Source organism: Sapajus apella, unplaced genomic scaffold (assembly GCF_009761245.1).
Source record: "Sapajus apella isolate SASKATOON/1434 unplaced genomic scaffold, GSC_monkey_1.0 scaffold130, whole genome shotgun sequence".
NCBI lineage: Eukaryota > Metazoa > Chordata > Mammalia > Primates > Cebidae > Sapajus > Sapajus apella.
Genome location: NW_022437070.1, coordinates 3,263,442 through 3,274,932, shown reverse-complemented (window position 1 = coordinate 3,274,932; position 11,491 = coordinate 3,263,442). Strand labels below are relative to the sequence as shown.

The 11,491-nt window shown below is 37.7% G+C and overlaps 1 protein-coding gene across 4 annotated transcripts in view; it reads right to left on the bottom strand.

Moving 5' to 3' along the window:
* Nucleotides 1-3,474: 3,474 nt before the first annotated feature.
* ZNF180 (zinc finger protein 180) overlaps nt 3,475-11,491 on the bottom strand; it is a 21,517-nt gene continuing 13,500 nt past the window's right edge. For 3 of the 4 annotated variants that reach the window (XM_032262724.1, XM_032262722.1, XM_032262725.1), the window contains exons 4-5: nt 7,135-7,261; nt 3,475-6,010 (exon numbers count right to left, since the gene is read on the bottom strand). In XM_032262724.1, the coding sequence (XP_032118615.1) occupies nt 4,269-6,010; nt 7,135-7,261 (1,869 nt within the window). In that variant the 3' untranslated portion in view covers nt 3,475-4,268. The remainder of the gene's footprint in view (nt 6,011-7,134; nt 7,262-11,491) is intronic. The other variant, XM_032262723.1, reaches the window with a different exon arrangement.

The window sequence follows — 11,491 nt, the reverse complement described above, 5'->3', positions numbered from 1 at the left end:
GTGATTCTCCTGCCTCAGCATTCCAAGTAGCTGGAATACAGGCATGTGCCACCATGCCTGGCTAATTTTTGTATTTTTAGTAGAGATGGGGTTTTGCCATGTTGGCCGGGCTGGTCTCAAACTCCTGACCTCAGGTGATCTGCCTACCTCAGCCTCCCAAAGTGATGGAATTACAGGCGTAAGCCACTGCACCTGGCCAGTATATGCTAGTTTTGGATGTGAGCCATCAATCCTTTGCAGGACATTTTTCTTGGTGGCCTTGGATTGGCCCAGGTTTTCCCATCTTTCTTGCTTATAGTTCTAAATAATAATTGTAGGGCCAGTAGTCTTTGTACAAGCCTGGTACTCTCTCATTTTCATCTATTCTCTTTGCCTAAGAAGTTCTTCCTTGAACAGCTGTATTCTAGGCTCTTATAGTTCTTATAGTTGATGTGTAGAAGTATTTTACTTTTAACTCCTTCCTACTCAACAGTGAAGTCAGCCACAGTGCTGCTCACTATGCAGTCTAGCATTTGTTACTGTGCCATGGAGGTGACTGCTTCATGCAAATATGTTTTTCTCCCAGTCATTTTCAGCCTTTTCTTGGAGACAGAATGACTCTAGGACAGATAATGTACTTTGTTCTCTTTATTGTGAAGGATTTCAGTCTATAATTAAGGGGTGTACACCTCACTTCAGAGAAATGTACCTGCTGAGGATATCTATTTTCACCCACACTCCTGCTCAGTTGTTACTGATTTTGCACTGTTTCCACCTTATTTTGTGATTTTTATCCTCCACTTTATGTCTAGGTTTAACAAAATTAAATATGCTTTTATTTATATTTTTGACATTTCAGCTAGGAGAGGCAAATCTAGACTTTTTGACGTTGTTTTTAGATACATCTTTTATATTTAAAAAACTTTAATGGATTTTGTACATAATACCATCTATTCTGTATATCTCATTTAATGTACTTGCTAAATCCTATTAATCTTAGGCCCATAGAATTTTATCTCGAAAAATCAGTATTTTTCCGGTTTGTTGATAGAAGTTGCAAATGGACTTAATTTCACTTGGGAAGACTGGGAGGCAGGTTCACAGCACTGATTACCAACTTAGATCTGAGTTCATTAAGACAGAACACACTCACATGCAACAAGTTACATGAGGTGGGTTTATTACTTATATACAGGCAGCAAGAGGCATCAGAATCTTAAGAGTCATTGTGAGCTGGTCCACCAAAGCTTGGGAAAGCTGCCTAGGGTGGAGAGATGTGGAAAAGCACCACTATAAAATACTGACAATGAACAATATTATTTAAAAATAAACAGAAAAGATAGAAAACAGTAGTAATTCTGAAGACTTTCCCCTGGATGACTGAAACTAAGAGAAAAGCAATTAAGAGTTATGAAAGGTAGAACGTGGGGCTACAACACTTGTCAAACAGCGTTTCAAAGAGAATACAAAGAAAAGCAATAGAAAACTGAGAGGTCACTGCTGGGAATTCTACATAACCTAGAAATTATACCAAATTCCTCCTATTAAAAACATACTCTGAGAAACTGAGCAGAAAAAAATCCGCAGCTTGGATTACTCTATAAAGAAATAAGATTATCCAAAAAAATTATCTTTGGCATTAAATGCCAGAAGAAAATATATTTTCAAAATAATATAGGAAAATCATTGTTAGCCTAAAATTGTCTGCCTTAGCCAAGTTACCATTCAAGAGTTCATGACCACTGAGGACACTTTCAGGCACAGAAGTTTTGAGACGTCACCACACATACACTGCAGTTAAGGGAATGCTAAAGGTTACACTTCAAAAAGGAAAGTGAGCATAGAAGGAAAACAGGAAAAAAATAAACAATGTTGAATAGAAACCCCCTAGAAGGATTCAACTCTTGATCACGTTAAGATTTTACATATTTCCATTTGTTAGTTTTTGTTGTTTCTCTTGGTGTTCATTTATGTTATTGTTTCCATAATATCACCATGGGTCCTCATGTTTATTTTTTCTTTCTCTTTTGATAAAGAAGTCATTCAGAGCTATAACCTTTCTATTTTATTCTGAGAACAGCTTTTTCTGTATCCCACAAGTTTGGGCATTAAGTGGTCTGATGCAGTACTTTCAAGGTGATGTTAAAGTTCAGTTTTGATTTACTCTCTTAAAAAACTGGTTTCAGGAGAGCATTCCTTAACATCCAGGTATTAAAAACATTTTGGCACCTTTTATTTATAATTTTACTGCAGTAGGGTTAAATCTGGCCTATAAAATCTCTATAAATTTTTCTATGGTATAGTTTGTTTTTTGTGAATTTTACACAGCCAAAAATGTTTATACAAATGTTTACTCATAAAATGTTATGTATATATATATATATATTCATGTGTCATATGTAATTAAAATCCAGTTATCGATCCTCCTTTTTAACCCCAAACTTGAGGCTCAAAAGTTTAATTACAAACTTTTGGCCTGTTGATGCTTTAACTTCGTTTTAGTTTTCATTGACCACTGTTTAATTACAATTTTTTCTGCAAAGGAAAATTATTGAGCAAATGATAGAAATTACTCTAATATTTTAAATTATTAAAACTATGTTTTGGCCACCATAAGTCACCATCCAGTCATCCCTCAGCATATTTGGGGAATTTGTGCCAGAACCCCACGTACACCTAAATCCATGCATACTCAAGTCCCACAGTTGGCCCTGTGTACGCATGTATATAAAAAGTTGTATGCGTGTATATAAAAAATTGGCCCTCCATATACTTGAGCTTTGCATCCTGCAAAATCTGTATTTTTGATCAGTGTTTGATTGAAAAATATCCAAATATAAGAGGATCTACACACTTAGATGTCACCTTAAGTTTTCCTTCCTATCCCCAGAGTATCAACCTCTGTTATCTGGTCTCTCAGTTCAACTTTCAACTTATTACCTTTCTGGGATCAGAGGCTTCAATACATGGTAATCCACAGGATTCAAATTCATGATTCAGGGGCAAGGTCAGCAAGACATGTTAATCAAATCTTAAATATCAAAGAGTAACTAAAAGCTTACCTCATGAAAGCATTCTTGCAAGTGTAATTTAGGTGGTCAGCGCTGACCCAGGGAAGCACACTTCCATTCAGAGGACTCTCATATCAGGGAACATATCCCAGAGGAAAGAGAATACTATATAAGGGGAAAAACAAAAATGTGAAAATAGAGCTCCTTAATATTGCTTTGGATATATGAAAATAAGGCCACTTGCCCTCTATACTTCCCATGCATTCCCAATTCTTCATATCAAACCATTTCTAGCCAAAATTTCTAGACACCTATTTCCAGGGATCTGTTTTATATTCAAGGAGGAATGTCCCTAGGAATCCACATCTTAAATAGTAACGTGCTCATGCTAATCCAAACATAAATCTCATTATCCTGAGGGATCTTTGCTATCTGGTTGCTTAGTCTTTCCTAAATAGTCAAAGAAGGAAATCTTTGTATTTCATTTTTGTTTTTGAATAATTTTTACTTATATCATTTATTATAGCACAACAGCATACATTCCAAAAAGGAAGGCGCAACATAAACTGAAAAGTTGAATAGATACATCCATTATCCCTTTCAATTCTAATCTGTACACACTTTATCATAATATATATTATTTCTATATTCTTGACTCACATTTTTCACTATATATCATAGACACTTTCCTAAATTTTACAAAATCTTCACATGTAACAACAGCAAGTGCTGTATGGAACAGATTATGAGCTATCTAATTGGAACATCATGTAGTAAAATGATGCACTAAAACATGGTTTTCCAGCCTAAGTTCTAACTACAGCAATCTTTCGATCTTCTGAATAAGCCCACTAGTGTTAGCATTCCATTTACTCTTTATGGAAAAAGAGGTCTAACACACTAGCAGATGGCTTTGGCATGATTTTCTCTGATTCAGGTCTGCACTTGATCTTAGCCAAAAGGCTGAGAAGCGATCTGATTCAGGTCTGAGTGCTTTCTGCAAGGAAAAGTGCCAATACTTATTATTTTCATAGGAATATGTAATAGGAACCAAGTTTAATGTTGCATATGGAATTGTTAGGTTGAAATGTCATTCATAGATTTCCCCCTTTCTTTTCCAGAACAAATTCCAGATACACAATAATAGAGGACTGACTGGAAGTTTTCCCACATGTATTGTTTTTATAGCAGCTCTTCCCACTACATGTACTACCTTAAAATAAATTCTTTAAAAGAATGAAATAAAAAGGAACAAATTCCAGCTGAGAGATTTCCAAACTAGTTACATTCATAGAGTTTCTCTTCAGTATGAGTTGCCTGATGCCTAATAAGTTTATAGCTATTAATGAAAGCTTTTCCACACTGAATACATGTAAAGGGTTTCTCTCCAGTATGAGTTCTTTGATGTACAATAAGTCGAGCACTCAAACTAAATGTTTTTCCACACTGATTACATTCAAACGGTTTCTCTCCAGTATGCGTTCTCTGATGTTGAGTAAGACATGAACTCTGCCTGAAGGACTTCCCACATTGACTGCATTCATAGGGCTTTTCTCCAGTATGAGTTCTCTGATGTACAACAAGAACATAACTCTGGCTGAAGGATTTTCCACACTGATTACATTCATATGGTTTTTCCCCAGTGTGAATTCTCTGATGCATAACAAGGTGAGAACTGCGGTTAAAAGATTTTCCACATTCACTGCATTCATATGGTTTCTCTCCAGTGTGAGTTCTTTGATGTGCAACAAGCTGAGAGCTCCAGCTGAAGGATTTCCCACACTGATTACATTCAAAGGGTTTTTCTCCTGTGTGAGTTCTCTGATGAGCAACAAGTTTATAACTTTGACTAAAGGATTTCCCACACTGATTGCATTCATAAGGTTTTTCTCCAGTATGAATTCTTTGATGTGCAATAAGTTTATAGCTCTGGATAAATGATTTCCCACATTGATTACATTCATAGGGCTTCTCTCCGGTATGTGTTCTTTGATGTGCAATAAGTTTATAGCTCTGCCTGAATGACTTTCCACACTGATTGCACTCATAAGGCTTCTCTCCAGTATGAGTTCTTTGATGCACAACAAGGACATAACTCTGGCTAAAGGATTTCCCACACTGATTACACCTGTAAGGCTTCTCTCCAGTATGAGTTCTCTGATGGGAAACAAGGTGCGAGCTCCGGCTAAAGGATTTTCCACATTCACTACATTCATAAGGTTTCTCTCCTGTATGCGTTCTCTGATGTGCAACAAGATGAGAGCTCCAGCTGAAGGATTTCCCACATTGATTACATTCAAAAGGTTTCTCTTCAGAATTATTTCTCATGCTTTGAGTTGGGGAGGAACTCTGCGAGGTTTTACTACATTTATATAGACTTTCTTCAACAGGAATTCTCTGTTCATTATGTGATATGTTGTGGTTCAAAACTTGCCCACATTCTTTAAAATCAAAGGTTTTTCCTACTCCATGAATTTTTTCATGTATCTGTAGGGGTGTACCATGGCAAAAAGATTGAATACTGTCATGCAATCCACAGGATTTATCTTTTGTTTGAGTTCTTGTAAACTGAATAAGGTGAATGCTCTGAGGGGGTTTTCCACATTCATTATTTTCACGTAGTGTCTCATTGTCATCAATCTTCTGATGACTGTTTACAGCAGAATTAAGATACCATTTTTTAGCATGTGGTACATGTTTATGAAAATGGTTTATTATGGGTATAAATGGGGATGAAAATAGGCTGGAATTCAGACCACTCTTCTCCCCAGGTTCATCACTTTTGCAGACTCTCTCATGAATAATTGCTTTCCTTTGAGTGAAAGCCACTTCCTGCAAAAATATCTCTTGATTTTCCTGCTGCTCCTCCAACTGATCTTTATAGTCACCAACTTCTTCACATGAAGACAACCAAGGATCATTCCTTGTAAAACATTCTGTCTTCACTCCATTAGCTGGTTCTTCATCAAAAATGTTCTGCTTTGAAGTTGAATCTTCTTTTCCAACTGCAGTTGCTAAGTCTGAAAGAAAGCAAAATAAAGACATCTTAGCCAAAAAATATTAGAGCTGGAAAAATGGAATAAAGCTAACAAGAAAGTATGAAAAATGCATGTGGATTTGTTTTCAAATACTGACCAATTACCTAGGTTGAAAAAGCAAAAGGGTGAGATAAACCATTAAGTACAAAACTACCACAGCCCAATATCACAATAGAGCATTAAAATGCAACTATTGTTATATTGGTTTAATCTCAGTCTGAATAAACAAGACTTTGGATGTCAAAAACCTGCATATTCCAAAATAAGATCATCTACATAGAACCTACAGAATTGTAATCCAATTTTGCAATATGTAAAGAATAGAAGTTCTTTTCCACTCTTTAGTGCCATACAGTTGTTCACTAAGAGATTAGTGTCTACATATCTAGGAATTTCTGAAGGCGTAAAACTTGTTAAATACCCTACTCTATGTCAGTGAGACATGAGAAAACTATTTTTGTGAACAAAAGAAAAGGATTGGGGCATTATTATCCCAGTTCCCTAATACAGCCCCATGAATTTCTGTGATTCCAACTGAGAGAGATTAGAGTTGCTCCTAGTAGCCTGGGTGGCTATGAGGTCAAGCAATACAGAGTATATATGGAAAAAGTGGTCATATATACAGTCCACCAAAAGGTATGAAATTAAGAAAAATGTGGCATCTTCTATAGGGATTTTTCTCAAACAAACCTTCTATACCTGCAATGATCCCTATGTGTCTGGTTTTCACTTGAACACATGTATTGGAAAATTCTTTTTATATTCTTTCCCTTGCTCCAACTAGGAGATTGTATCTGTTCTGAAAAGATGATGAAGAAGATACAGGAATTTGAGTGTTCAAAGGTGAGGACAAAAGAAAATTACTGCAGAATCTGGTCCCAGCCTTTGGTCTTTAGGAACATGAAGACTGAAAATCTCAAGTCCAAGAAGCTGCACTGTTTCTACCTTACAAATTAAAATTAATCTTCACTGGAGAATAAAGAGCACAAACACAATCTATATGCAGCCAATATCATTGTGGCTGCTGAATCACACAGTTCTTCATCAATGAGAATGTGAAATCATTTCAGTACATGGATCTTCATTAAAGAGGAGTATATTCTTACCCCAAGAGACTAGGTCTCTGTGGCTCTCCAGGATAATATCTCCATCCAGGCTCCTCTGAGCAGGGTTCCAAGTGCCCTGTTCCTCCTGTGTGAAGTCCACAGTCACAATTTTGAAGTTCACTCCTTCCTAAAAAAATACACACATTGCTGCTCAGCTGAGCACCATTTCCTTCCAAAGTTCATGGAGAAAGAAAAGTCTGACAGATGGAAAAAGGAAAATCTCGTGACCTGGGAGTTGTCCTGAGATTGTCAGTGCCCAAAAGATTCCAGTCAAGATGTACAGGTGCCTTCTGGGTGAACTCTTTGGGTTTTGGATGCTGGACCTGTTTTTACAACTCCAAAGAGGAACATGAGATAAGAACTGACATAAACTATCTTGTCTGCCTTAAAAAAAGATGCTTATTCTGATTTTTGCAATAGTGATTATAGAATTCTCACTTAGGAATTCCCTCCAAATTCCCAAGAAACTAATGAAACAAGTGTTTACTTTTTTTCTGTCAAAGTCCAGACAGTAAATATTTTACACTTTGCCAGCCACACAGTCTCTACCACACTACTCAACTCTGCTGCTATAGCAATAAATTAGTCACAGAAAATGTATAAACAAATAGGTGTGGCTATATTACAATAGATCTTTATTTACAAAAACAGCCACAGGCTGTACTTTGCTAATGCATGAGATAGAAAATGAAATGTGGACCTCAATGAAAAGCAGTATGAATAGGTGAAGAGCACTGGATGTAGACAATAAAAAGACTTGGTCTTCTCACCTATAAAGAGCATATATCTGGATTTTAAAATATATCTAATCTGACAACCTGTCTTTTTTTTTTTGAGACACGGCCTCACTCTGTTGCCCAGGCTGGAGTGCAGTGGCACAATCATGGCTCACTGCAGCCTCTACCTTCTGGGCTCAAGTGATCCTCCCACCTGGTCTTCTGAGTAGCTGTGACGACACATCTGCACCACCATGCCTGGCTAATTTTTAAATTTTTTGTAGAAATAGACCCTCATTATATTGCTTAGGCTGGTCTCACACTCCTGTGTTCAAGTGATCCTCCCGTCTGAGACTCCCACAGTGCTGGAATTACAGGCATGAACCACCACACCTGACCCAATCTGTCTTTTAATGGTGACTTTGTTCCATTTCTATTTATTAGGCCTAATAATACCTAACTCATTGGGTTGAATGAATAATTATGAAGATCTATGAAAAGCCACTAGCAAAGTTTACTGATGAAACAACAAAGGCTAGTAATTACAGGTTGAGTATCCCATAACAAAAATACTTAGGACTGGAAGCATTTGGATTTCAGATTTTAAAATATTTGCACTTACATGATGAGATGCCTTGAAGATGAAATCCAAGTCTAAACACAAATTCATTTATGTTTCATATACACCTTAAACATATAGCCTAAAGGTAATTTTAAGCAATATTTTAAATAAATTTTTGTGTATGAAACAAAGTTTTGATTGTGTTTTGACTGTGACCAGTCACAGGAGGTCAGGTATATAATTTTCCACTTGTGGCATCATGCCATGGCTCCAAAACCTTCAAATTTTGGACAATTTCAGATTTTTGGATTAGGAGTGCTTAGGCTGTACTGCTACTATTAGTAGGTCTCAGAATCCTGAAAGATTAACTGAGAGCCAAAGCAACCTTTATTCTGACCACTCAGTCTTCAAATAACAGTTCTGTTTCTGTCCATATCCAGCTGCATGGCAGAATCTTTTAGGACATATTCACTGTTATTACTGCCATATAAACAGGGTCTCTTGGGCTGTCTCCTCTGAGCAGGAAAGGGCCTGTTCTTAAGGTAACTGGGCAAGAATTTTAATCCAAAAAAGAAGTGCTAAGGGTGATCTGTCCTTACCCAGGAGCAGCAAAGGCAAGGAGAAGTCAAATGCCTCTTGCCACTAAAGGCTCTTTAAATAGACCAGGCATTCCTGAACTGCAGTTCGTGAATAGGATATAGGGTCCTGAATGCCATGAAAACACATGCAAAACACTGCTGTACATGCCTCTAAGTTTGAGCCTAAAAATTTCACTGAAACCTCAAATGTTTTCATGATTAGCCCAATGTGAAATTCAGAAAAATAACTTGCTAAACTGCTACCTGAATTTAACATTAATATTTAAGGTACTGTACTGTCTTTCAACCTGTAATGCATGCTTCCTTTTAATAAACACTCCCCCTTCCTGTTTAATATAGGTCTCTTTAGTATAAAGCTTGCTCAAATGTCAAACAGATAATGCTAAACTAGATTAGCACCCCACTCCACTCCTAACTATATATTCTCAAAGCTCCATGGACTTCTATCATCACACTTTCTTATTTGCATAACGGTCATCTCTGTCACTAGGCCATGATCCATGAAGGCAGGGACAAGGTGTTTACAATTTGCAAATGTAACTCCAAGGCTTAGCATAGTGTTTATATACAGTACATATTAAATTTATATTTAATAAATTATTTCAGTAAGTGAATCAACAGTATCAACAAACCTAATATATCAAAATAACCTTCACCCAAATTGATTTAAGTCATCTCCCCTTACCTGAATCTCACAAGCTGTACCACATACCCATGTTTGAAAAGGCCCTTCAATGTGCAGATACTAGCTTTTCCAGACTTCTGTCCCACTTATTCTACTCTTCTTCTCACTTGTCCCAAATTTCCCATGCCCGAAAACTTTTTCCCAAAATCTTCAACTGTGCCCTTGAAACTTGTCTTTTGTAACAATAAAATAGGCTGGGTATGATGGCTCATGCCTATAATCCCAGCACTTTGGGAGACCAAGGTGGGTCAGCCCAGGAGTTCAAGACCAGCCTGGGCAACATGGTGACACCCTATTTCTACTAAAAATATGCAAAAAATTAGGCAGGTGTCCTGGTGCATGCCTATAGTCCCAGCACTCAGGAGAGGCTGAGGTTTGGAGAATCACCTGAGCCTGGGAAGTCAAGGCTGCAGTGAGCCATGATCACACCACTACAATGCAGCCTGGGTGACTTAAGTGAGAACCTGTCTCCAAATAATAATAAAATAATGCAGTTACAATATCCTTCACCAAATATTCCTTATATATCCCTGTGTTAATGGAGACCTACACTTCCTACTGAGGACTTCTCTCCTCCTCAGTCCTCAGAAGCTAAGAATGCTGATGCTCTCCCATCCTAGGGATCTCAGCATCAAAGAGGGAGTGTACGTCCTCCCAGTTACTCTGAAACTCATGCCATTTACCTCACTTCTTGGAGCTCTGTCCTACCCACCTACTGCACACCACCCCCACCCCCATTCACTGAAGATTCATACCTGATATTTATACTCTAATATAAGAAATTGTATTGTCTTGTCTCATGTTGTCTATAACATCCACTTGTATGGTTAGCTGATGAGAATATAAAAATAACAGACTTTAATGAAGCACTTATGAGTTTTCATGAAGCACCACCATGGTGTTAGGCATTGTACTAACATGTCACATGGATTATCATTCATTTAACTCTCACAGGGCTCCTATGAGAAAACACTATTAGCAGTACCATTTTTTTCTTATGAAGAACAAGACAGTCATAGAAATTAAGAAATATGGCTAAGGTTAGCAGTTAGGATACAACCTCAGGCTTGCACACATCAGAGACTGTGTTATCAGCCATCAATTCATATGGCTAACCCAAGTCTCATATCCTGAAGCTGCTCTTCATCAGCTCACTCTTAGGGGGACACCCCAGACCTTAAAATCTCCATAAAGCACTACACCTTTTGAATCACAAATACGAAACTGCCCATCTTTCACTACAACGTCAGATTGCTCCACTGTATTGACTCAATTTTCTCCCTTTACTCTTGTCCCTCAATGGTTTAGGGCCATATGCTACAGAAATGTCTACTATTACCGCTACCAGCCAATATTCTTTTCATTTCTGCTTAGTGACTTCTTTATCTCTTCCATATTAATTACTCAATTTAAGGTCCATGAATCATTCATTTTAATCTTCCTATTTGAGATATTTTTAAATTCTCTTTCAAATATTCCCTTGACCTTTGGAATGTCCACTCCACAGGAAGTGGACCTGGCAAATTACAAAAACTAAATGAGGGCCGGGCGCGGTGGCTCAAGCCTGTAATCCCAGCACTTTGGGAGGCCGAGGCGGGTGGATCACGAGGTCAAGAGATCGAGACCATCCTGGTCAACATGGTGAAACCCCGTCTACAAAAAATTAGCTGGGCATGGTGGCGCATGCCTGTAATCCCAGCTACTCGAAGGCTGAGGCAGGAGAATTGCCTGAACCCAGGAGACGGAGGTTGCAGTGAGCCGAGATCGCGCCATTGCACTCCAGCCTGGGTAACAT